General features: G+C 52.8%; 1 protein-coding gene across 1 annotated transcript in view; it reads left to right on the top strand.

Annotated features, from left to right (window-relative positions):
* HMCN2 (hemicentin 2) overlaps positions 1–26834 on the top strand; it is a 150749-nt gene that overhangs the window by 13117 nt on the left and 110798 nt on the right. Inside the window, exons 2-11 of the mRNA XM_059072027.2 lie at positions 8212–8282; positions 9453–9611; positions 10438–10560; positions 16573–16744; positions 17406–17512; positions 18620–18740; positions 20769–21032; positions 23489–23633; positions 24173–24294; positions 26131–26403. Coding sequence (XP_058928010.1) covers positions 8212–8282; positions 9453–9611; positions 10438–10560; positions 16573–16744; positions 17406–17512; positions 18620–18740; positions 20769–21032; positions 23489–23633; positions 24173–24294; positions 26131–26403 — 1557 coding nt within the window. The remainder of the gene's footprint in view (positions 1–8211; positions 8283–9452; positions 9612–10437; positions 10561–16572; positions 16745–17405; positions 17513–18619; positions 18741–20768; positions 21033–23488; positions 23634–24172; positions 24295–26130; positions 26404–26834) is intronic.

Genomic DNA, 26834 nt, shown 5'->3' with positions numbered 1-26834 from the left:
TGCCAATGCAGGGGACACGGGTTCGAGCCCTGGTCCGGGAAGATCCCATATGCTGTGGAGCAACTAAGCCTGTGCGCCACAACTAGTGAAGTCCATGCACCTAGAGCCCGTGCTCCGCAACAAGAGAAGCCACCGCAATGAGAGGCCCGCGCACCGCAACGAAGAGCAGCCCCCGCTCACCACAACTAGAGGAAGCCCGCGTGCAGCAACAGAAGACCCCATGCAGCCCAAAATAAATAAATAAAAATTAAAAAAAAATAAAAAGATAAAGGGTCCTGACTTGGAGCTGCTCAAACAGTGTACTCAAACAGTATTTTTTATGAGTAAATAAATGTTATTCATTTACTCATTTGAACAGTATTTATTAAGCACTTACCATGTGCCAGATGCTGAGGTTGGCAGGAGTTCTGTGACAATGAACAAGAGAAGGGGTCATTGTTGGTGTGATGTAGCCAATCAACCCTAGTGCCAAATCTTCCCACCTGACCTTGAAGGACTCTCTTCCCCTCTCTGGCCTCAGTTTCCCCTTTTTTTTTTTTTTTTTTTGCGGTACGCGGGCCTCTCACCGTTGTGGCCTCTCCTGTTGCGGAGCACAGGCTCCGGACGCGCAGGCTCAGCGGCCATGGCTAACAGGCCCAGCCGCTCTGTGGCACGTGGGATCTTCCCGGACCGGGGCACGAACCCGCGTCCCCCGCATCGGCAGGCAGACTCTCAACCACTGCGCCACCAGGGAAGCCCATTCCCCATCTTTTTAAAGGTGGGGGTCTTCGGATCTCTTCATTCTCGACATTGTTATGTTTGGCGCATAGGTTTGTAGTCAAATAATTTTTTTCCCAAGCGCATTCCTTTTTTTTTTTTTTTTACTTTTTATTTTATATTGGAGTACAGTTGTTTAACAATATTGTGTTAGTTTCAGGTGTACAACAAAGTGATTGAGTTATACATATACATGTATCTATTCTTTTTCAAATTCTTTTCCCAATTAGGTTGTTAGAGAATATTGAGCAGAGTTCCCTGTGCTATAAAGTAGGTCCCTGTTGGTTATCCATTTAAAATATCACAGTGTGTACATATCAGTCCCAATCTCCCTAACTATCCCTCCTTCCCCCCTTCCCCCCTGGAAACCATAAGTTTTCTCTCTAAGTCTGTGAGTCTGTTTCTGTTTTGTAAATAAGCTCATTTGTATCTTTTTTTTTTTAGATTCCGTGTATAAGCGAGATCATACGATATTTCACTTTCTCTGTCTGACTTACTTCACTTAGTATGACAATGTCTAGGTCCACCCTGGTCAATTAATCTACGACAAAGGAGGCAAGACTGTACAATGGAGGGAAGATAACCTCTTCAATAAACGGAGCTGGGAAAACTGGACAGCTACATGTAAAAGAATGAAATTAGAACATTCTTTGACACCATACACAAAAATAAACTCAAAATGGATGAAAGACCTAAATGTGAGACTGGACACTGTAAAACTCTTAGAGGAAAACATAGGAAAAATACTCCCTGACATAATAAATCGCAGCATTATCTTTTCCGATCCGTCTCCCAGAGTAATGGAAATAAAACCAAAAATGAACAAATGGGACTTAACTAAACTCAAAAGCTTTTGCACAGCAAAGGAAACCATAAACAAAACAAAAAGACAACCCACAGAATGGGAGAAAATATTTGCAAATGATGTGACTGACAAGGGATTAATCTCCAACATTTATAAACAGCTCATGCAGCTGAATATCAAAACAAACAACCCAATCACAAAATGGGCAGAAGACGTAAATAGACATTTCTCCGAAGAAGACATACAGGTGGCCAAGAGGCACATGAAAAGATGCCCATTCCTTTTTTAAAAATTTATTTTATTGAAGTATGGTTGATTTATGATGTTGTGTTAATTTCTTTGATACAGCAAAGTGATTTGTGTGTGTGTGTGTGTAGGACCTTGTTTTTTATCCATTCTGTATATAATAGTTGGCATCTGCTAATCCCAAACTCCCAGTCCTTCCCTCCCTCCTCCCCCCTGCAACCACAAGTCTGTTCTCTATGTCTGTGCGTCTGTTTCCGTTTCATGGATAAGTTTATTTGTGTTGTATCTTAGATTTCAGATATAAGTATGTCATATGGTATTTGTCTTTCTCTTTCTGACTTCACTTAGTGTGATAATCTCGAGGTCCATCCATGTTGCTGCAAATGACATTATTTCATTCTTTTTCATGGCTGAGTAATATTCCATTGTATGTATGTACCACATCTTCTTTATCCATTCCTCTGTCGATGGACATTTAGGTTGTTTCCATGTCTTGGCTATTGTGACTAGTGCTGCTATGAACATAGGGGTCTAAGCCTATTCTTGAAGGAGACAGGGTGGTGGAGGCTATGATAGGCAGGAAAATGCCGCCCCCTCCCCCGCCGCAGATGTCCATAGAACCTGTAAGTCTCATACTTGACATGGCAAAAAGGACTTCACAGAAGTGACTAAGTTAGGGATCTTGAGATGGAGAGATGATCCTGGATCGTCTCCTTGGGCCCATTGTGACCACAGGTGTCCTTGTAAGAGGGAGGCAGGAGGATCCGGATCAGAGAAGGAGATGTGATGACAGAGGCAGAGGGAGAGGGAGACATTTAAAGATGCTACATTACTGGCTTTGAAGATGGAGGAAAAGGACCATGATCAAGGAATGAAGGAAGCTTCCCAAAGCTGGCAGAGACAAAGAAATGGATTCTCCCCTAGAGCCTCTGGAAGGAACACAGCCCTGCCGACACCTTTATCTTAGGGCTTCTGATCTCCAGAAATGAACGTGTGTTGTTTTAAGACACTGAGTCTGTAGTAATCTGTCACAGCGGTAATAGGAAACTAAGACAGAGTTCTTAAAGTCCTTTCCAGGGATCTCCAGCCCAGGGGCTCCTCCAGGGCTTCTGGAATTTCCTGCGTCCTGTGTTTGCATACAATCCCTAGTCCTCAGCGAGTGCTGGCCCAGTGCTTGGGGTACCAGGTGGTTGGAGGAAGCGGTAACGGTTGAGGAGCATTGCTGAGAGGTGTGCGGGACGTGGAATCGGGCAATTTCCCAGAAGAATCTTCCTCCCTCTCAGAGCACAGAATATCTCAGGACGGCCTTGGCAATGGAAGGTCAGAGCTTAGATGCTATGTCTGGCATTCTCCCCACCTTACACCACAGGGCTGCTCATTTTGGGTTTCTCAACCCAATAAAGTCATTTTTTTTAAAAGCTAAAAGAAAAGAAAAGGGGGGGGGCAAAAAGCCCAGAGGGAGCTGACATAGGTGACCAACATTTTAACACCATACACACAAATTTTAACACCATACACATAACATTTTAACTTGTGAAGCCCGCTCTTCACAACGAGAGAAAGCCCGTAGAACCATGAAGAGAATCAACTCCCTTTGGCTATTATTGTTCTTCCATGAAAGAAAGAGCGATTGTCATCTCCCCAGGCAGGAAGCAGATTGACCCAACAATAAAGGGTGTTCCTTCCAATCGGAGCACATTTAATTTATGATAACCCACTTGACCAACTTAATTTTTCTCATGTTGTTGTGAATGGGAGAGAATGTGGTCAGCCTAGCTCCGGTCCAGCCTTGGGAACTGTTGGGTAGTCTGACACCTGCGATAGATTGTGATGGGAGAAGGCAGGGCCACCCAGCTTCAGAACTGGGTACCGCAGAGGCTTCTCTCAGTTGCCAGGCAAGGAGAAGTTGCTGTCGATTTTTGAGCAGGGGTGATGTGAGCAAAACTGGTTCCAAGGGCAGCTTCTCTGGCAACGACACGGGTAGATGGATCAGAGGCAGGGACGTCTGGGGATGAGGAGGACAGTTATGAGGTTACTGAATTGGCATCCAAAGTCTTTACAAATGCCCTTACCTTTGGCCCAGCAATGCTGCTTATGGGCGTGTATCCCAAGGAAACAATGGAACTAGTGCTTGAATGTAGTGGGTATAAAGATGTTCTTAATAACATTGTTCATTATAAAAATTGGAAACAAAACAATATGGGCAAGACCATTATTGGACCTTTATGCAAAGGAAATACTTTGTAGCCATTAAAAATGATTTTGAACTGAGTATTTGACCTTCTGGAAGGATGCTTACCGGGTGTTGTTCAGTGAAAAGAGTCAAATTAAAAATAGTATGTCATTTATACTTAAATAGAAATTCTGCTTCAAATAGTGTGCACTTATATAAGATTTACAAATATGCATGAAAGTTTTGAAGGTTATGTATAAAAATAAGAGTATCTCTGGTTGGTAGAATTCCCTTCTTTTTCGGCATGTGAGGAATTTCTATGTACAGTTCACAGAGAGCAGTTGTCAAGAGCTCAGATTCTGGGACTTCCCTGGTGGCGCAGTGGTTAAGAATCCGCCTGCCAGTTCAGGGGACACAGGTTCGAGCCCCGGTCCGGGAAGATCCCACATGCCGGGGAACAACTAAGCCTGTGAGCCACAAGTACTGAGCCCGCGTGCCACAATGACTGAAGCCTGCGCGCCTAGAGCCTGTGCTCCACAACAAGAGAAGCCACAACAATGAGAAGCGCGCTCTCCGCAACTAGAGAAAGCCCGCCCGCAGCAACAGAGGCCCAATGCAGCCAAAATCAATTAATTAATTAATTAAAAAAAGAAAAAAAAGAGCTCAGATTCTGGAGTTGTACAGACCTAAGCTAATATTCTAGCTCTGCTGCTTACTGACTGTGTGTCTTTGGGCAAGTTACTTAGCCTCTCTGGGCTTTCATTTCTCCTCTGTAATATGTGGGTAAGAGTTGGACTTAACAGGCGGGAGGGAGGATTCAGTGAGCTAATACACAGGAAGCATCTCAGCACATAGGCTGGTACATAGTAAGTGCTTAGGAAATGTCAGAATCATTAATGTCATATAATTTTATTTTTATTTATTTATTTATTTTTGTGCTGCGCGGGCCTCTCACTGTTGTGGCCTCTCCCATTGCGGAGCACGGGCTCCGGACGCACAGGCTCAGCGGCCATGGCTCACGGGCCCAGCCGCTCCGCTGGATGTGGGATCTTCCCGGACCGGGGCACGAACCCGTGTCCCCTGCATCGGCAGGCGGATTCTCAACCACTGAGCCACCAAGGAAGGCCTGTCATATAATTTTAAATGAATGTATATTATTATGTAATAAAGAAATAACCAACGTTGAGTAAAATTATTACTCTCCTCAGTCAAACTAGAATTTGAGGACCTCACTGGCGCAGCAGTGTCTTTGCCTGTCTGCCTTGTGTGAGATTGCCCAGAAACTGTGTGCTCAACCGGCCAGAACGACCATCATGAAAGTCTACGAATAACAAATGCTGGAGGGAGTGTGGAGAAAAGGGAACCTCCTACACTGTTCGTGGGAATGTAAATTGGTGCATCCACTATGGAAAACAGTGTGGAGGTTCCTCAAAAAACTGAAAATAGAGTTGCCATATGATCCAGCAATCCCACTCCTGGGCATATATCCAGACAAAACTATAATTCGAAAAGATACATGCACCCCAGCGTTCACCGCAGCACTGTTCATAGTAGCCAAGATATGGAAACAACCTAAATGTCCATCAGCAGGCGAATGGATAAAGAAGATGTGATATATATTTATATATACAGTGGAATACTACTCAGCCATAAAATAGAATGAAATAATACCATTTGTAGCAACATGGATGGACCTAGAGATTATCATACTAAGTGAAGTAAGTCAGACAGAGAAAGACAAATACCAGGTAATATCACTTACATGTGGAATCTAAAATATGACCCAAATGAACACATCTATGGAACAGAAACAGACTCACAGACATAGAGACCACACTTGTAGTTGCCAAAGGGGAGGGGGGATGGGAGAGGGAAGGACTGGGAGTTTGGGATTAGCAGATGCAAACTAGTATATATAGGATGGATAAACAACAAGGACCTACTGTATAGCCCAGGGAACTATATTCAATATCCTGTGATAAACCATAATGGAAAAGAATATATATATGTATAACTGAATCACTTTGCTGTAAAGCAGAAATTAACACAACATTGTAAATCAACTATACTTCAATAAAATTTTAAAAAAGAAAAGAAAAAAAAAAAAAGAATTGTTTGTTCAGATCAGCAGGGCCAGCTCCTGTTTGCTGAGCCTTTGCTCTAACCCAAGCAAGGTGTTTCCTTCCCTGCGTTTACTGGATTCTCACAGTGATGGTTCTCAGCTAGGAGAAATGCATCATTTTACAGATGGGGAAACTGAGGCTTGGGACGGTGAAGTAAGCTCTGAGAAGCTGCATGGCTGGTGGAGGGTGGAGCCAGGATTGCAGTCAGCTCTGCCTGAGGTCAAAGGTGAGGATTTGGCTGAATTAGTCACTGCAGAGTTCAGAAGGAGAAAGGCAGTGGAGAAGGCTTGGTAAAGGCCAGAGCAGGTGTGGAAGGGGCCGTTGGATGTGGGAATAAATACAGAGCAGAGAGGCAGGGCCCTCCAGGCGGTGATTCTGAAAGTGTGCAGCAGAAGAGCTGGTGTCCAGAACCTTCCTTGGTAATGGTGGATGAATGCCGGCTAATTCCATGTGCTTCCTTTTCTAAGAAGGACTAAGGTCTGTTGACAAGTTGCTGAGTATGGGAATTTTTCTTAGGGTGACTGGAATTTAGAATTTTTGAACTAAAAATAGTCCATTACTAGAGCTCACCAAGGACTCAAATGAAATATTTCCTGAAGAAACCTGATGTCCACATCATCTTGCAAAACCCGCACTGTGCACATGTCCACATGATGAGTAGGAATTCTGGCCGTGTCCTCTGTAGCCTTGTCTTATGTTAGCTGCGGCTTTCAGTTACTGCTCTTTAATAAAAAGCTATTTATTAGGGAAAATTTCAAGTATACACAAAGTAAACAGAGTAGTATAATGAATCCCTGTATCCCCCTCACCCAGCATCACCAAATATTCAAAAAAACCTGCCGTTCTTGTTTCATCTATATCTCCTCCCACCCTCCACTCCCCCACTCAAGGATGATCATTTTTATTTTATTTTTTATGTTTCTTTTTTTGTGAGGTAAAATTAACATACATTGAAATGGGCAGATCTTCGCTTTACACTTTTGACAAACGGATACACCTGGGGAACCCACATCCCCATCAAAATATAGAGCGTTTCTGCCTTCCCAGACAGTTCCTTGGATCTCCCTATCCCACAGACAACCTCCATTCTGATTTTTTTCACCTTTGATTAATTCTGCCAGTTCCAGAGCTTTCTGTAAATGGAGCCATATAGTAGGCACTCTTCTGTGTCCTGCTGCTTTCGTGCAGGATTATGTCTGTGAGATTCATCCACCTGGCTGCCTGTGTTGGTAGCTCGTTCTGTTTTCTGGCTGAGTGGTATTTGGTTATACGCATGTACCTCAGTTTGTTTATTCATTCACCAGTTGATGGACATCTGGCTTGTTTCCAGTTCTGGGCTATTGTGAAAACAGCTGCTATGAACATTTGAGTACAAGTCTTGGTGTGGACGTATGTTTTCTTTTGTCTTGGGTAAATACCTAGGAATGGAAAGACTGGATCCTATGGTAGGTGCACGTTTAACTTTGTAGGAACTTCCATTTTGTTTTCCAAAGCGGTTGAACCATTTTTGCATTCCCACCGGCAGTGCGTGAAAATTTCAGTTGCTCCATAATCTCGCCAACATTTGGGATCAGCCCTTGTAATTAACCCTGCTCTTTTCAAGTGAGCTAATAAATGGATGGAGTTTCTGGAAGGTTTAGCTTTTGTTGGTCAGTCTGGTGTTGGCCAGTTGCTCTGTGGTCCAAAACTTTATTTGCTCAATTCTCTGTTTCTTTGTCTTCCCAGAATTCCCTTCCCGCTGATGTGGGCCTGGGTGGGCTGGTAGAGGGGAGGTTTCTAGGGGAGTCATAGTCACCGAAGATCAGGAACTGTGGGTCTGGGGGCGGGACTGGAGGTTTGCCCCCTGCTCCATCTCTGTGCTCCCCTGGAGCTCTGGGTCCAGTTTGGAGCGGGCAGGGGGCCAAGTGGCCTGACCTCCCTTCCAGATCTGACCCTGGCAGCCCTGGAAGCTGCTCCCCTACCACCTCCCCATTTGTGGAGGTCTCTGAGGTCCAGGCCTCAGCTCCTCTCCCCTCTGATGGTGGCATATCATGCAGTTGCCGCCCCAGCCCACGGGGGCTATGTGTCTGGGGTCCAAGCTCACCTGGTCCTCTTTCTCTTCCCTGCAGATATTGGCCCGGTGACCCTCACGGCCGACCCAGTGGTGTTTCAGAGGGAGCTGAGAGAACTCTACGTGCAGGTAAGCTGCCCCGCCCCCCGCTGCTGTCCAGTCCACGCCAGAGGCCAAGGTCTTTGCCCCACCTGGGGGCCAGGGTGGTGCTTCCTGCAACCACTATGACCTGCCTCCCAGCTCTGCCTGGGGCTGTCCCCCAGCTTGGGGGTCCTGCATATTTTGTATTTTGGGGGGAGTTCCTTCCTTTATTCAGTGAACCAAGTACCTACAGGAGTCCCTGTGCCTGGCATGTAGAAGGTAGTTATTATTTACTGCATGGCTGCAGGCTTGGAAGGAGGGGGTATGTGGTAGCTGAGGGAGGATTCAAGAGGGGTCAATTCAGACCCCAAAAACCTGGCCCGAGACTGGGTCAGACGTCCCATGGCCTCCTCGGCTTTTGGGCCACACTGAACACCCTGGTTCAGCATACGTCTCCCCCACCCAGCTTCCTGAAGGTAGGGACCCCACGGATCGGTCTAGCTCACCGCCAAGTCCCCCAGGGCCCAGAACAGGGCCCGGTACACGGAAGGGATGAGTGAACCAAAGAGAGAAGCGTTTACTGAAGTTACCACGTGCACACCCTGCTTCCGGTGCTGGGTGTGCGAACCTGGGGGCCAGAGCGCTCCTGGCTGGTGGGCGGGGAGGGGAGGGCTGTGTGTTTATGTGGGATCGGTTCCAGGGTGGGTTACAGAGAGGATCTGAGGAGGCGGCTTGGAAGGTTTTCCTCTGCTCACCCCTCACCTCCCCTTCTCCTGGCGCCCCCTCTACCCCTCTACCCTCCAAGCCTTGGCTAGCACGTGGCTTCTTCGGCGTATCTGTTAGATGTCCCCGCGCTCCCGTCCCTCCTATCCCACTGGTAGCACTTCTCACAATGGTAACTAACTGCTCGTGTGTCGTGCTTGTTAATGTAAAGTCTGCCTCCCATCCAGACTCTGTGGGAGGGACCGTGTCGCTCGGGCATATGGGTGAGTGAATGAGTGAATGAGTGAGTGAATGAAGGAATGAATGAATGCGTGAATGAATGAGAGATGAAGCGGATTGGATGCTACACTGTGTCTCAGGGAAGGGCGTGGCTGGGGCCCTGGCCTGACCCTGGATGGGCGGGACAGAGGCCACTGGAGGGGACCCCCCACCTCCCTGGGTGGTCCCCACGGGCGAGGAGGTGGGCGGCAGCCGCTGACCCGCCCCGTCCTGCAGGGAGGCGGGGACTGCCCAGAGATGAGCATGGGGGCCATCAAGGCTGCCGTGGAGGTCGCCAACCCCGGCTCCTTCATCTACGTTTTCTCGGACGCCCGCGCCAAGGACTACCACAAGAAGGACGAGGTGCTGCAGCTGCTGCAGCTTAAACAGTCACAGGTGAGCCACCGCGAGGGGGTGCTGGGGAAGCTGAGGTCTCCGAGGGCCGCCCCAAGCCCCGCCCCAAGCCCCGCCCCAGCCCCGCCCCGCCGGAGAGCTGAGCCGGCGCTTCTCTGGGTCGGGCCTCCAGTCAGCTCACCGACCGAGCCGGGCTGTGAAGTCCAAGTGTGTTCTCACGCTCCCGCCCCGTCCGCCAGGCCGCAGGCCTCCCTGGCGAGACCCATTTTTGATAAAGATCACACTAGCCTGCTCCCTTCACACCCCGTCCGAGTCCGGGCAATCCGTCTTCCTCCTGGCCTCGTCTCGGCTCCCCGTCATGCTTCTCCCATTGTGGAAGGGTCTGGAAGATGTGCTGGGGCTTTTGCTTCTTGCTTTCACGGAGAGGGCTTGGGAAGGAGATGTGTGCAGGGAAGGGAGGAGGGCCCGCCCGCTGGAATCCTTGGGAAAGACCTCGAGGGCTGGGGCGCCTCTCTGCTCTCCCCTCTAGAACAAACTCGGGTTCTCCAAGGTTCTTCTAGCTCTGCGGCCTCCAGGGGCCACTTGGAGCAGAGTCGATTTCCATTCCCTTCCTCGTAGATTTGATAACGGCTCCCATTTATCGAGCACCTACTGTATTCCTGGCCCTGTGATGAACACGTGACCTGCATCAGTCCTGACCCCCACGGGGTGGGAACTCATATCATTCCCATTTTACAGACGCATCGCCTGAGCCCAGAGAGAGGAAGGGGCTTTCTCCAGGTCACTCCTCCCTGGTTGTGGCCCTGCTACTCACACCTGTGGAAGGTGGCAGAGGGGCCATGAGCCAGGCTGCCTGTCTCTCTTCTAGGTGGTCTTTGTGCTGACGGGGGACTGCGGTGACCGTACTCATCCTGGCTACCTGGCCTACGAGGAGATTGCTGCCACCAGCTCCGGGCAGGTGTTCCACCTGGACAGGCAGCAGGTGACCGAGGTGAGCCGGCCCTGACGTGCTGCGTCTCTGGGCGGCTCGGCCCATGGGTTGGTTGCCATCGTGCATGAGCAGTGCTGAGCCCTCCCCGCCGCAGCCGGAAGCTCAGGAAGCCCGGTGCTCAGGGATTTTCGGCATCATCTGGCCAAACCCTCTCACTCACCCCAAAAGCAGGTGCCGCGGGTTTCTCAGTTTTGCCGATAAAAAGGCTGGGGCTTGAAGGAGCACCTGGGTTTCAGCCGGGGTCCCCCAGGAGGTCCAGGCTGGTAGGAGAGATCTAACAAAGGCTGGAAGAGTGCGGGTGTCGGGGGAGCTTCTCCCCGGAGTCGAGGAGCCCAGGAGTGGGTGGAGGAGCATAGGGGAGGGCGTCAGATTTGGGCTGTGTTGCTGGGACAGGAAGTCGAGCTTGGGGACTTGGCAGGGAGGGCCTTGCTTGGCCCTGAAGCCTGATGTGCAGGGCTGCTGATGCCCCAGCGCTGACCAGGTGTCTGTGCCCTCATCTCGGTCTTGGACCAGTTGCCTGCCAGGCTCCGTCAGTTGCTCAGGTCTCTCCCCGCTTTCCGTCTGCCTAGCACGCCCGTCCCTCCCCAGGAGCCAGCGGGACCCTTCCAGTGGCATGTTGGTAAATGTTTCACAACCACCTCTCTCTGGAAGGAACGAGGACGCCCACTTCCATTGTGTAAATACTCCTACTTTGGCTGGTTTCAAGCTGCCCTCATGAAGTCACAGAGCATGGGAAGTGCTGCTCATAACCGGCTTTCTTGAGCCTGTATGAGCCCGCTCCTGCATCCCACTGGATCCTCTAAAACAAATCTGACCGACAGGTCCCACCCCATTGTCCCCTGGAACGGGTCCAGACCCTTATCTGAGCTCCGCCTCTCTGAGCCTATCGCCTGTGTTCTCCCCCTTGCCCGCTGCTGCTGCCCTGCTGGCCTCTCTGCTCTTTCTTCAATGCCCCGTGTCTTTCCTCCCCCAGGGCCTTTGCTCGTGTGGCTTGTTTTTCCAGCTCCTCCTCCCCTGGCTCCTCGTCTTCCCAGTCTTAGCTGAAACGCACCTTCCTCGATTTCCCATCAAGATTAAGTCTCCTTTCATACCCTCTCCCAGCTCTCTGTACTGCTTTATATAACCGTACTTTTGCAGCTGTGCAATTATTTAATGCCATTAGGCTGTGAGCTCCCTGAGGGCAGGGCCCGGAAGTTCCTGTTTGCTACTGTATCTCCAGCACCTGGTACAGTGTTTGGTAAGTAGCTGGTGGATGGATGACATGGAGTCCCTTGTGCGTGAGGAAGAGGAAGATGAGAGGAACAGCATCTCTGAGGCCACCGCGGCCTTGAGCCAGCCCTGCTCTTGCCTCCGGGAGAGGGTATGGTACGTTGTATATTTATGATCTCCAGGGCCGTGTTTAGGTTAGCGCCTTCGCTCCCTGTTGAAAGATGGCGTTTATGGTTCTCTGCTACACATTAGGATTTCTTTCTTTTGGCGTGTCAGCTTACTCTGGCACTAGCCGTCCAAGCAAGGGTGGGAGGCATTTCAGAGTGGAATGATGGCTTGGTCCTTGTTTTGGGGGTGTCCTATCTGGGCTGTTGCTCGGGAACTGGGTTCCTGCTGGGGCAGATCAGATGTCAGGCATCTCTGGGTGGGTCGGTGGAGGACCGCTTGCTCAGGTGTGGGGCTGGACTCTCCTAGCCTCTCCCTCGAGCCATGGGACCTGGGGCGAGCCCCTGGCTCCTGGCCGGGTGCCAGCCTTCTGCCGTGGCAGCCTGGCCGGGCAGGACACGTCTGACGAGGTAGGACATCCGATGGCCAGGATTGGCTGCCCCTGGCTAGGGACCTGGATCCCTCGCCTCCCTGAATAGAGCTCTGTCATTTGTTAGCTTCATGCCTTGTACCTGGCCCCTTCCAGATGTCCCCAGACATTTGGCAAGCCTTGGAAAGTAGCCGGGGCAGCCAGGGCTGTGGTCATCCCCCCAGGAGAGGGAACAGTGCCTTTGCCCAAGCCAAGCGGGCTCCGGCGAGAAGAAGTTGCAAAAGTCCCCCAAACCCTGCCTGTGCAGTCAGTTCTTTGGCCATTTCAAAGTATGTCCAGTATGGCAGGAACGACACATTTTGTGTTCTCTCTTCCCTTCATTTATCGAGCACCTACTCTGTGCTGGTGCAGCTTTAGGTGCTGGGCGCCGAGAGATAATCCATCAAGCTTAGGTCTCTGTGCTTTCGGGCGTTTAGCTTTTTCCACCTTTGAGATTCCAGAGTAACTAAAGGAAGGTGAAGATCCTCTCCCCCTGGGAGGGGTAGTCTGTAGCTTTTGCCATCTTTCAGCGGACAGGGGAGGCAGGCAGTGTGACCTCTTGGGCCTGTCCCAGAGGTGTGCATTTTTTGGGGGCCATGCTGCGCAGCATGTGGGGTCTTATTTCCCCGACCTGGGATCGAAACCGTGCCCCCTGCATTGGAGGCACGGAGTCTTAACCCTTGGACCACCAGGGAAGTCCGCAGAGGTGTGCATTTTTAATTAGGACTTAGCTAGGTCCAAGAACCTCCTTGCCCCAGCACATCTTTCCCACAGGCTTCCCCCCAGCTCAGACCCAGCTCAACCTCCTGTCCCCAGCTCCAACAGAATGGTCAGAATTTCTGGGAAAACCCATCATCCTGAAGCCCTCGGGGATCCTGGGAAGTCCCATTCTGGGGGCTCAGACCCTTTCCCTGTCCAGCACCGGCACGTACAAATATGACAGATTGCTCAGAATCTGGGCATTAACCATGGGAAAGGTGAACTGCCCTCTAAGACAGTAAGGAGGAGGGGGAGGGGAGGTCAGATTAACAGGTGGTTTGGATGAACAGATCAGGAGACACAGGCCCTGGAGATGACCTCATCCTGGACCCTTCCCAGAGGAGGTGGGGTGGTGGGGGGTTAAGGTCACATGCTGTCTTCAGACCCCAGCTCTGCCACCTGTCGGCTGTGTGACCTTGAGCACGGCATTTAACCTCCCTGGGCCTGTTTCCTCAGGTGCGCAGTTGGGTGATGAGGGCTACTGCCTGGAGAGATGGTGACAAGGGTAGGAGGAAGACCTCGACATGAGGCCAGGCACCAGGGAGCCCTGGGTGAGGGTTAGTGGTGGCCGTACCTCCAGCCCCTGTGCTTCTGTGCCGAGCGCAGAATACACACACCCCAGCTCTAGCGAAGCCCCCTCAAGGGTAAGAGCTCTCTCTGGAAAAGGTTCTCAGGAAGGTAGAGCCTGGGCCCAGTGCCCCGTGGTGCCCAGTCGTCAAAGGCCCTCAGTTTTCTGATCTGTGGTTCTTGAGGCCCATTTGGCGCCCCCGTCCGCAGCTTCTCCTCTCGGCTTCCTCACCCTGTCAGATGCTTTGGGAGGAGCCTCGGGGGATGATGTATCTGCTGTGAACGGCTGAGAGGCAACCATCTGGCCAGGGTAGCAGCGCCAGATTCTCTCATTCCTTCCCCATCAACAACAGAGATGAGCCCCAGGGCATTGCTGGCTCCCAGGCCCCCCTGTCCCGCTAACATCTGGAAGCCATTACCTTCGCCAATAAACATTAAGCTTGCTCGATGAAGCCTCTCTGCTCAGAAGTTTCCCTCGATTCCTCTCTGAGTCCCCAGGCCATTGCCAGGTCCAGAAGGCTTTGCCCCCAGCCCTGGGCCTGCAGCCGTCTGGCCTTGCTGTGGACAAGAGGGTCAGCACCCCCAGCTCCCGAGTGGTGATGTGCTTACAGGGTAGCCCTCATGGGCGGGCCGCCTCCTGATGGGGTCGCTGGCCTCCTGTCCCATATCAGCCCTCTCCGTGCAGTAGCCTGAGCTCTTGGGCATCTTCTCTCCGTCAGAAAATCCTAGAAAGAGCTTGTAATGACAGTTGCAACACAGTAGCGCGTGTGACTTGTCTGGGTAATTGTCAACTGGTGCTGACACCGCCTCCTGGCAGCTTTGCTCATTTCTGATTTCCTCCTGACCCCTGACAAGGCCTGGCCCTGGGGGAGGAGGACAGTGGTCACAGAGCTGTTGCTTTGCTGTCGGGGAGCTGCCTCACTTACTTCACCAGCTTCTGTCTGCCTTTCTAAGCTGGGGGCCTTGGCTGCTGTGTCTGGTCTACCTCCACATGGACAAAGAGCCCTGTCCTCATTTCTTAACCAAAATAAGTGGGATCTTTTCAAGAGAAACATGACTTAGAAAGTTAGGCAAAAAAAGAAGAATGAAATAGCTCCAAATATAAAAACAGAGGAGTTTTCAGAACACAGAATTCTTGTCCAGTGATAACTGAAATCTAGCTGTAAAATCTAGGTGCATATGTTCTAGCTCAGTCTGACCAAAACATATTCATTTTCCAAATCTCGAGCAATTCTTCCCTTTCCCTTCCATGGAAGATCCCATGGTAGGCAGAGCTGGAGGACTGTCATTTAGAGCGAGGATGGCCAATATGTAGCATGCCAGACACCACGTTCTACTTCCAGATCCATGGCAGACATTGCTAATCAATCACAGACCTTTTTCTAATTGAGGCTGAATGTGGCTTCACATTTCTCCAAACAGTATTCTAGGAAGTCACTTCCTGTTGATTAGAACTGGTAAGCGACAGGATACCCCTGTGGTTGCTCAGGTATATTCTAAAGTCATGCTTGTAAAGGCATACTTGTTCCTTTTAATTGATTTTTCCTTAACAATTTTCTATGAGAAGTGTCAAAGATATAGAAAAGTAAAAACAGGGACTTCCCTGGTGGCGCAGTGGTTAAGAATCTGCCTGCCGATGCAGGGGACATGGGTTCGAGCCCTGGTCCGGGAAGATCCCACAAGCCGCAGAGCAACTAAGCCCATGTGCCACAACTACTGAGCCTGCGCTCTAGAGCCCGTGAGCCACAACTACTGAGCCCAAGTGCCACAACTACTGAAGCCCACTCACCTGGAGCCCGTGCTCTGCAACAAGAGAAGCCACTGTAATGAGAAGCCCTTACACTGCAACGAAGAGTAGCCCCTGCTCGCCACAACTAGAGACGAAGCCCGTGCGCAGCAACGAAGACCCAATGCAGCCAAAAATAAATTTAAAAAAAAAAGATAGACTCCAGCGTAACCCACAATATCACCTGATAAAATGACTAGTACTTTGCTAGTATCAGCTGATGCCAAGCCCATATTCTACTTTCCCTATTTGTCCTCAAAAATGTCAAATCAGGATTTAATCAAGGGCTGTGCGTTTCATTGGGTTCTTATGTCTGTTAAGTTTCCTTAAATCTGGAGTAGTCCACCCTTTTTTCATGCCACTAACTTGTTGGAGAGGCATTGATTATACAGTGTCCCGTGTTGCAGATTCATTTGATTGTTTCCTAATTGAGGAAAATAAGTGGTATGGTATTTTGGAGAGAGAGTTACCTGTTACCTGATTTTCAATGGGACCTGTCTGAAAGAGTAAGATCTTAGAATGAATAAGCAGTTGTAGAAACAAAGGATATAAGATTTTTCAGTGTTGTGAGAAGGGTCAGGAGGAGACTGTCTTTGCTGTCTGCTTAGAGACATGGTCCTGCTTAGAAAGCATGGTGTCCAGGTGAGGGTGTGGTCTGAGGCCCCTTGGGCAGGGGATGGTGAACCACATTGCTCTTGGAGAGATTCCAGATCTCCAGAGTTCATCAGTGTGTAGGAGGCATCAGGAGGGCTTCCTGGAGGAAGTGATGGGTGTCACAGAAGTTGGCCATGTGAAGAAGGAGGGAAGTCTTCCCAGCAGAGGGCACCCTTTGCTCCTTCTGTCCCAGCTGAGTCCTCTGGATGCCTTCATTCAGGTGTCACAGTCCTGAGCCCATAGGCTAAGAGGGTAGTGACGTGTGAATCGGGCCTAATATAGGGCAGTGGGGAGTGGGGTGGCCTCAGGTGACCTGGAAAGACTGTATGCTGCCTAAAACCCACTGGGGGACCGGATTTTGCACACAGCTGGCAGCGTGTTAGGCACCCACCTGCTGTGGGCCAGACACAAGCAAGACATCACGGGCACCTGCTAGTGTCAGCTTCTCACACCTGCCTTCCAGGTGCTGAAGTGGGTGGAGTCAGCAATCCAGGCCTCCAAGGTGCACCTGCTGTCCACGGACCACGAGGAAGGCGGCGAACACACGTGGAAGATCCCCTTTGACCCCAGCCTGAAGGAGGTCACCATCTCCCTGAGTGGCCCGGGGCCCGAGATCGAAGTCCAAGACCCGCTGGGTATGTGCGCCTCAGGGCTGGCCTCCTCCCTGGCCCTGCGACTGAGCTGGGAGTCCAGAATGGGACAAAGAGAGAGGCCCTGGGGTGATGGGGCGTTTGGACATAAGGCTTCGGGAGCAAGGAGGGTAGGGGGGTGCCAAGTGAAGGGCAGCGAGGGTACCCGTGGTAGGTGAGGAGGCAGGAAGGCCGTTAGCAGCCCTGCTAGGGGAATTAAAATGATGACAGTCCCTGGGCTTCAAGGATCACATGGCATTGTGCCCATGTTCTCTCAGTGGAACTCTTCGGTGGCCTGGAGAGTCAGTGGGGGCAAGAATTAGTGGCACATCGTAGAGATGGGAAGCTGGGGCTCTGGGAGGTGGAGTGACTTGTCGGGTCGCCCAGGGTCAGTGTGATTTGGACCCGGTCTCCTGGCCCCATGGTGCCCTGCGGATGTCCTGAGTATTCAGGTCCAGAGGCCAGGGGTACGGCCGGCACCTGGGGAGGGATGAGGATGGAGATCAGGGTAAGATAGAGGCCCGGGTACCCCCAAAGGCCTCTTGTCAGTTCCTCTAGGAAGCCCGAGGCTGGTGTTTGGAGTGCTGTGGGTTCCAGGGGACAGGGTGGGCCGCCGTCACCCCAGGAGATGGCTGCGGGCTAAGCGGTCCTTGGGGCTTTTCCACAGGGAGGATCCTGCAGAGGGACGAGGGCCTCAACGTGCTTCTCAACATCCCTGACTCGGCCAAGGTTGTGGCCTTTAAGCCTGAGCATCCTGGGCTGTGGTCCATCAAGGTAGGGGGCCTCGGGTTCCTGGGGTTGGGGGGACCAGCTTCACCGACCCGAGTTACCCCCTCCCTCTTGCCTGGCCCCACGGAGCCTGGGTCCCTGCGAAGCTGAGAGCTGGAGCGTGGATAGTGATGTGGGCATATCGATGGAAGTAAAGGGTCGAGAAGAGGACAGTGATGTGGGCATATCGATGGAAGTAAAGGGTCGAGGAGAGGACAGTGATGTGGGCATCTCGATGGACGTGAAGGGTCAAGACGAGGACAGTGATGTGGGCATCTCGATGGAAGTAAAGGGTCGAGGAGAGGACAGTGATGTGGGCATCTCGATGGACGTGAAGGGTCAAGACGAGGACAGTGATGTGGGCATCTCGATGGAAGTAAAGGGTCGAGAACAGAGGAGGCGTATTCTGCCTTTGCATCAGTGAGAGGAAGTGGAGTGGTTTGGGGTTAGTTAGGGAGCTTCTAAGAAGGGCTTATAGAAACCACTTGAGTATCCAGAGGTGGGTGACTGAGCTGTCCTGTGAAGAGTACAGAGAAGCAGCAAGGGTGACCTTGGGCTCAGACGGACAGGTCTGGTGGGGGGAGCAGGCTCTGCTCTAATCTGCAAGGTGCAGGGGGCAGGCTGGGCTCCTGACAAAGGATCCCGGGACGGGGCGGGCTGCTGCTACAGGAGGATATGACTCTTGCGGATCAGGCAAACGTGTATGGAGCCCCTACTGGGCGCCAGGCACAGTGCTGTGTGCTGCAGGCACCGCTGTCCTTCACTCCCTGAGCATCTTTGAGCCAAGAGCTCTCGTGCCGATGGGGAAGGCAAGGCAGGGGTTAGACGTGCAGGCGGACAGACCAGAGCCGCGGGTGTTGGGGGCGGTGGCAGTGGGAAAGGCAGGGCAGCTTCGAGAGTGCCGCCTGGGACAGTGCCCTAGCTGGGTGTCTTCCACTTCATTTGGGGAGCATCCTGCTGGGCCCCCAGGGAGCAGGTAAGTTGCCCCCCTGTATGCGACGGCGGGAGAATTCCAGCTGCCGACTCCAGGCCGGGTCAGCTCGCCCGCCTCCTGCCTGGAGCCGGGGTGCTGGGTTCGGATGCCCCGGTGACGTGGGCCTGGGCCTGTGCTAGGTCTATAGCAGCGGCCGCCATTCGGTCAGGATCACAGGCATCAGCAACATCGACTTCCGAGCTGGCTTCTCCACTCAGCCCTCCCTGGACCTCAGCCACACCATCGAGTGGCCCCTGCAAGGTACGGTGCTCCTGGCCCCAGGGCGATTCAGGGCCGCCTTCTGCGGAGGTGGGGCTCGCCTTTGGGAAGTGGGGGGAGCTCTGGGGGGAGCCATGAGCGTGTGACTATGGAACGGGCCTGCAGAGGCTGGGTCCAGCCTCTCTGTCACATCACAGTGAACTGCGCCCAGGACCAGCACTCCGTCGGCTCCAGCCCAGGTGACCGTGGGACCAGTTACCTTTAGAACTTCCTCTCTGCCCCCCAAGGCCTCCAGGACCTCACGCAGTCCCCCTTACTCCTCCTTCCCCTTGCTCTTTGTCGAGACTTGTCTGTCCAGAGCCTCACTTCTTCCGGTGAACATCAGGCTGGTCCAATACATTCAGAGGTGCTTGAGTGGACACCTTCCCCAAAAGGGGGACCAGTGTCTCACTCCGAGGGAACGAGTGTCCTGATGGACATTTAGATGCCCCTGGAGGCTGATAGCCTGGGGGGACGTTGGAGGCGCAGGATCACTTTTCCAATGAGAAGCCGCCCACTGGATGCTGGGGTTGCCTACATAGCCCATCATGGCTCCACCTGGGCAAGGCTGGGCCCCCGAGCAGGCAGAGGCTTCTGGCTCAGGGTGTCAGAGCTTTCATGCCAGAAAATGCCCTCTGGTAGCCAGACCAGGGTCCCAATTTATAGTTTGGAAAATACGGTGTCTTGCCATGGGTCCATCCAGAAGATTTTGCTAGGACCAGCTGAGCAGAGATGGCGGGGGGGACTAGACCAGGTCAGGCTAACTTTGGACCACAGACTAGTGACCCAGAATGGTGTGTGCTGGCTCCGTAGGGCTTTCTTTCTAGTCTGTATCTCCTCTAATGTCTGTCATTCTTGTCAGCCCTTGTAGGTTTCCCTGCCAGGACCAGCAGTAATATCTTCAAAATGAAAAGGGGTCTGCTTGCTCAGGTCGTGTTTGTTTTTGCCAGTAGGAGGGAGGGCGTGAGGCAGAGAAACTTAGTTCCTATTCTAAAGCCAAGAGAGAAAAGAAACCCTACATGAAGTGCTCTAGCGGGGATTGAAAACTGGCCAGTCTCCAGTGGAAGAGGGTGAAGGGGGCCATATGTGACCCTCTTTGGTTCCTGCTTTCGATAAAGATGTGGGTCCCAGACATCCAAAAGAGACAGAGAGACACAGCAGGGCCATTGCAAATGATAAATAGCGATTGGTCTCAGTGCCAGGGGCACTAGGGGGTGGGCGAGGCTGTGGCTAACTGGACGGTGGGGGTCTGGGCCACGGGAACAGCTGCTACACACCGTTGGCTGCTTGTTGCAACGTGGGAATGGTACCCAGCACGGACACACTTGATTTCTCAATGGAATCTGGACTTCTAGATTTGTATGTGCCCCTTGCAGATGGTTTGATATTTTTTCAAAAATTTGAAGGCACTTCCTGGACCCCATGTTCTGGTTCCCGGTTTATGATCAGTGAGGAGGGAAAAAACAAGGAAGAGCCGTCTGCAAAGGGAGCGACCTGACCGTTCCCACATCAGCTTCGGAGATTATAAAACCCAAGTCCAGTTCTGTCTGTCCTGGGATAGTGTGGATAGTACAGTTCAACAAGATAGAAAAGGAAACCACACGAAAGATGAACGATGGGGAAAGCGTGGGCAGGACTCAGCATTCCCAAAGCGGGGCGTGTCTCACCTCGGCCGGCCCCAGAGCCTGCCTGACGACAGCCAGCACCAGAGTTAGTGGCGGGGCAGGGGTGGGGGTACCCCTGCCGCTCTGCCCAATGAGCACCCCAGTCTGCATAGGAGAGGGGATGTAGCCACGGGAAGCCGTGGGTTGGAGGGACACTGGTGTTTCAGGACCACGGACAGTAGCAAGCCCCCGCTTCTCTCCTTATCCCACCCAGCGTTAGTCAGCCCAGGGAAGAGAGGGTGAGGGAGCCGGGGAAGGCCGGCCGAGCAGGCTGGTCTCTGACTGTGGCCCTAGAGCCCCTGCTTGGGGAGGATCGTGGAGCCCAGCACCGATGGCAGCATCTCCTTCCTCGCCCTTTCCTCTGCAGGGGTGCCCATCTCCCTGGTGATCAACTCCACGGGCCTGCGGGCGCCCGGCCGCCTGGACTCGATGGAGGTCTCACACAGCTCAGGGCGGCCCCTCCTGACTCTGCCCACGTGGCCCCTCTCCAACGGATCCACCCATCAGCTGTGGGGGGGGCCGTCCTTCCCCACCCCCCAGGAGCGCTTCTACCTCAAGGTGAAGGGCAAGGACCATGACGGAAACCCCCTCCTCCGTGTCTCTAGAGTTTCCTACCGTGGGGTGGCCCCAGGTGAGTGATTGGCTCCTGCCACCCCCAGCTCCCTGGTTCCCTTGGAGGCTCGTTTCTTTCCGGAAGGCTTTCCCGATGCGATGAGATGAGATGAGAGGAGATGAGGAAATATTTTTTCATTACACTTCTCTGGGCAGCAGGCTCTGTAAGGCATTCTGTCAACTACTGAGATGCTTCAGATGTAGCTTTCAGCTGAAGGATTTGCTGCAGTCATGCACCCATCCACGCCTCCATCCACGCCTCCATCCATCTCTCTGTCCATCCGTCCACCTGTGCATTCAACCTTCATTTCGTGTCGGTCATGGTGCTATAGGCACTGTAGATACAGCAGTGGGCAGGGCAGTGGGTATGGGTACGCCCTTCCCTTATCATGATTACTGTCATAGTCAAAATCGTGGTAATACTAATCTAGTCACCATTTTGAACACTTGCCGTGGGACAGTCCTGGGCCTAGCACTTGCCATGCATTAGCTCATTGCATGCTTACACCAGCTCTGAGATGTGTCCCCCCATTTTATAGCTGGGGAAGCCGAGGTCACCCATTTTATAGGGTTGCTCGAAGGGTTCCATAAGCTAATGCACATAACAGGATGGCTCTTGGGTACTCGAGAGGCTGCACACAGGATGTGGGAACCGTGGACCGGGGCCCTCTACACGGCTGCTGTTACCGTGACATCATTGTAGGTCATGTTGTGTTGGTTCCCATGTGTGTGGCTTTCGCTGCTTTCCCGTGTGTCCCTGAGGTCTCACCATCCGGGCTGGAAGCTCCCAGAGGGCAGGGCGAAGTCTTTGGCTTTCCAGATCTGCCTCTGGTCCTGGGGTAGGGTGGGGTCTGAGTTCACTGGCCATCGGCCTCCTTATTGGGCTTCGTTCCCTCTTCCAGCCCACTCGCCCCTCCCCTGGCAGTGACCGAGGAGGGGTTCAGAGGTGGGTGACACTGGCATTCCATCATCAGCTTTGCTGGGGGTCATCCCGCTTCATTTAAGGATGCAGGGAGGGTGCCAATGTGCCGGTGGCGAGGTGGAGGACTTGGAGGACCTGAGTGGGGCAGGGCAGGGTCGGGGGCTTGGGACCCCTTCTTTCAGTCTCCTGGCCTCCACTCCCCTGCTGTGGCCCCTGGGCTTCTCCTCCCTTGGCCTTTACAGCTTTGAGGAGGAATTTTCAGGAAGCGATTTCAGCAGCCTCCGTTTCTCTCTCCTGTTCTTTCAGATGGCTCCCAGAGTTTTGAGTTTAGCGCTGGCTTTTGGTCTCCATGTCAGCTATAGATTCAGTGTGGAGGTGGGGTTGGTGCGGGGGGGATGTGCCTTCCCTACTTTCCGGGTCTGGGAGGCTGGGAGTTTGACCGAGAGCAGGAGGCTCTGGGTTTAGAGACATGGGGGTGGGGAGGGCGGGGCCTCGGGTCCCTGGGCTCTTTGAGCTCAAGGAGGAGCGAGCAGGAGCTGGCCCGGCAGAGGCTTCCAGTGCGTGGGGGTGAGTGGTGGCTGCTGTGCTGCACGCAGCTGAGGACGTGGCTGGATGGTCCAACGCCCCTCTCCCCTGGGATGTGGCAGGGAGCCTGTAGCATGATGTCACCCGCCGCCCTCCCACCTCCAGCTCTGTGCTCAGAGGAGGTCTGGCCCATTGCCTCAGCTTCGGAGCATTTCTGGTGGGGATGGGGGAGAGGGCAGTGCGAGGGTTGAGCACATGTCCGTGATCGCCCAGTGAGGCACTGACAGTCCAAGACTGACCCTGGGGCCCAGTCCTCAGACTTTTCCACTGAAGTAATTCCAAGAGCCAAGGAAAGCATATGTATCACCCACCCCGAGGCCAGGGTCAGGCGAGGGGGGCAGTGGCATCTGATGGGGTTCCCAAGAGGCTCATCCCAAGCTGTGAGATTTCATGGAAGTCTCTTCTTTTATCTCAAAAATGCGTGTGAATTTTGTATTCACAGCCATGCTCCAAGTATGCTCATTTTTCCATAAAAAAAGGTCTCCCTCCCACAACTCTGGGTAAAACCGACCCTCCAGGCAGACGAGCAGACTTACAGCCCTACCCACACCCCTGGAGAGTCCTGTCTGGGTAGCATTTCGTCAGATTTCAGGGCTGGTTTGACTTCTCTGCCCCACAGAATTGCTAAAACGGTGACACAGGCTGGTCTGTCCTGGCCAGGCTTCTCACAAACCATTAAAAACCCCATGAGTTTTCATTGACGGAGCCGGTCCTGCCACATGCATGTGCCAGGTGCTTTCCACACCCCATCTCTCGCCAACTCCTCACAGCAACACGACGAGGTCAGTAACCCAATTAACCCCATTTTACAGAGGTGGAAACTGAGGCTTCAGGAGGCGACGCGACCTGCTCTTGGTGGCCACTGGATGGTGGTGCCAGAGACCGTATCCCGGCCTTCTCTCCCCGGGCCCATCCCTGTGGGTCTCTGTGTCACTGGAGGAATCCTGAGTGCTGGTCCTTGCCCGCAGGTGCCCCTCTGGTCAGCATGCCCCCCAGGATCCACGGCTACCTGCACCAGCCCCTGGTGGTCTCCTGCTCCGTGCACAGCACCCTCGCCTTCTGGCTGCAGCTGCGGCGGGATGGAGCCAGGCTGGGCGAGGAGAGGCACTTTCAGTGAGTGGCTGAGGGCAGCCCCTTGTTCCCAGCCCCAGGGCTCCTGGGGGAGCCTGATGCCCTGGAGGGATCTCAGGGGAGTGGGTGGCAGGAGTGGGACCTTGCTCTCAGTCATACTGTCCGCCTGGGCACCTTCCAACTTGGCCAGGGATGGGGGAGGGTGGTTCCCTGAGGCCCCCGCTGCTGCTGGGCCATCACCCCATGGAAGAGCCATGGGCCTTCCTCAGCTTCTGAAAACTCAACCCATGCAGGCCCAGCTCTGTGCTGGTCAGGGCAGGAAGGACCCTCTTGAGAACCTCCCCACTGTGGTTGGAAGTCCAGGGCTCAGAGAGGGGAAGGCACTTAGAGTCACGTGGCATATCATGGGATTTGCATGTCCTTGGCCGTCTGCCTCCTCTTACCAAGTCTCCAGGAGGATTTGCGACCTCCCTTCTGGGCAAGATTCAGGGGACCAAGCCCCCCGCAGTGTCTGGACGAGGCTGGGGGACCCTGACTGGGGCCAGTGGGACTGTGTGTGTCCAGCTGTTCTTTGTCCGCAGGGGGTCAGGGAACAGCAGTTGGGAGATCCCACGGGCCTCCAAGGCTGAGGAAGGCACATACGAATGCACAGCGGTCAGCAGGGCTGGGACCGGACGAGCAAAGGCCCAGATTGTCGTCACAGGTCTGTCTCTTGGGGCCTGTCCGCGTGTCCCCTCCCCACCCCCTTCCTGATTTTCCCCTCTAGGATTTCCTCCCAGGGTTTCTCCATCTGTGGGCAAGCATGCCAGCCAGCTGCTGGGGCCTGTCCGTCATCCAGAGTCTGATGCCCGCACTGTACCTGCTTGCTGCCTCCCCGCCCCCACTCCCCGTTTGGGCTGTTTCACCCACGAATGGCCTGTGAGTCTCAGCTGCAGCTCGGGCTGTGTCCCCCGCCACCAGCCTCAATCCCACCCCTGACCTCTTGGCCAGCCCCCAGGCCCTCACAGGGGCCGCCATCCGTCCCGTCGTCCCCAACCCTTAACGCTTCCAGGTCCCGCCGCCGTGGCACCCTTGAGCTCAGGGAGGCTGGCAACGCCACAGACCCTCCTAAAATGAATGGACTTTATTTTAAAAATAATGAACCTAAGCTGTCTTGAAGAGAAGAAAAGGGGCCCAAAGAACGGCGAGAGATCAGCCACTCTAAGTTGTCCTAAACTCACACAAAATCACTCATGCTCCCTGTAGGAAGACTGGAAAATATAAACCGGCAGAAAAGATCGGAGTGACCTGTGATCCCTCTGTTCTAGAGATGACCTCGATAGCATTTTGATTTACTTTCTTTCAGACCTTTGTCTATGTGTGCATTTTAACAAAAATGGGGTAATATTAGATGTCCTTAAAACAACCTGATTCGTGGTCACCTAACACTGTAGCGGGTCAGCAAATATTTTACTGTAAATGGTAAGTACAGAAAAGTAGAACAGTAGAAGGAAATTGGCACGTGCATTTATTAGACTTAATGATTGCTAATCTTTTGCCATATTTGCCTTTTCATTTTATGGCCAAACTATTTTATTTTAAATTTTAATTTTATTGGAGTGTAGTAGATTTACAACGTTGAGTTAGTTTCAGGTGTATAGCAAAGCGATTCAGTTATACATATAACTGAATAAATTCTTTATATACATATAACTGAATATATGTATATTCAGTTATACATATATTCATTCTTTTTTAAGATTCTTTTCTCCTGTAGGTTATCACAGATAGGGCTAAACTATTTGAAACTAAATTGGAGGCATCCTGACATTTCAGTATGTATCTCTTTTAAAAACATAGATTTTCCCATATAATAAAGATTCTATGATTACACCTAATAAAATGAGTAGTAAGTAATGCCTTAATAATATTACTTAACTTGGTCCGGAGTCAAATTTCCCCATTAGTTTACTTGCACATCATGGTCATTGACATGTGGATCCAGCTTTTTTCTTGCAGGTCCTGCAGACTGTCCCTGGATAGACGGTCTCTGACCTGTCACTTCTTACGACCTTTTCTGGTTGAGAGTGTGGGTTTCTTAGCTCTTTCCTCCTTTGGGGCAGCGGCCTTCCTTAGTTCCACATTTGGCGCTACTTGTACGGAGAATCGCTCTGTACTTGTTACTCTTTCCCTCTTGAGGGTGATTTCCGAGGCTTTATCCCCCAGGGCAGAATTATTGGCACAAAGAGTGTGAAGAGTGGTGTAGCTCTTGCATATTGCAGTTGGGTGTTGTGTGGAAGGTAGGCGCGCGTGCGCGCACGTACACGTGCACGCGCACGTACACGCGCACGCGCACATGCGCGCAGCCGCCTCGACTGGTGTGTGACGGCCGTGGGGTGGGACCGTCCGGGCACGGTGAGCAGATGCTGGTGAACTGCTCTGCTGGCTGCTGTGTCCTGAGGAATGCTGTGGGCTCGGGGTCTGGACACCACCAGGGCCTGCAGAATGGCCCCCTCTCTGGGTCAACCCCTCAGTGCCTCCTGTACTCCTGTTCTTGCAGACCCCCCGCCGCAGGTGGTCCCTGTCCCCAACGTGACCGTGTCCTCTGGAGAGACCGCCATCCTATCCTGCCGGGTCCTGGGCGAGAGCCCCTACAACCTGACGTGGGTCCGGGACTGGCGAGTCCTGTCGGCCTCGACGGGCAGAGTCACCCAGTTGGCCAACCTGTCCCTGGAGGTCAGGGACATCACCCCCACTGACGGCGGGCGGTACCAGTGCATGGCCAGCAACCCCAACGGGGTCACGAGGGCGTCCGTCTGGCTCCTGGTGCGAGGTGAGGCTGCTGTCCTCCCAATTCCACACAATACCTAGCATTTCCCTCCAAATCCCGTCAATCCATTCCTCTGCCCAGACGTCATCTCTGGCAGGCAATGTCAGCCCTTTCAGTGTTTTCTCAACTTTCAGAGGAAGAGGATTCTGTAGCCTTCCAGCCTAGGTCTAGTGGTTCTCACTGTTGGGAAGTTCATCGTCATATCTGACCTAAATTTCTACTGCTGTAGGCCAAGCCAATTTCATTGAGTCCTGTCCTCTTCCCCTGCCATTGAACACCTCCATTACCTACCCCTCTCAATATGCAGGACAGAACAGTGGAAACTTCCGAAAGCCCAGAGATCAGACGTGCTTGCCAGGGGTTGGGTAGCCCCGACCAGATGGGGGTGGAGGAGGAAGTGGGAAGAACCCGCGTCAGGAGCGTTGGTGCCTGTA

This window comes from Kogia breviceps, chromosome 8 (assembly GCF_026419965.1).
Source record: "Kogia breviceps isolate mKogBre1 chromosome 8, mKogBre1 haplotype 1, whole genome shotgun sequence".
NCBI lineage: Eukaryota > Metazoa > Chordata > Mammalia > Artiodactyla > Physeteridae > Kogia > Kogia breviceps.
Note: the sequence above shows the minus strand (reverse complement) of the source record. Positions and strands in the feature narration are given on the sequence as shown.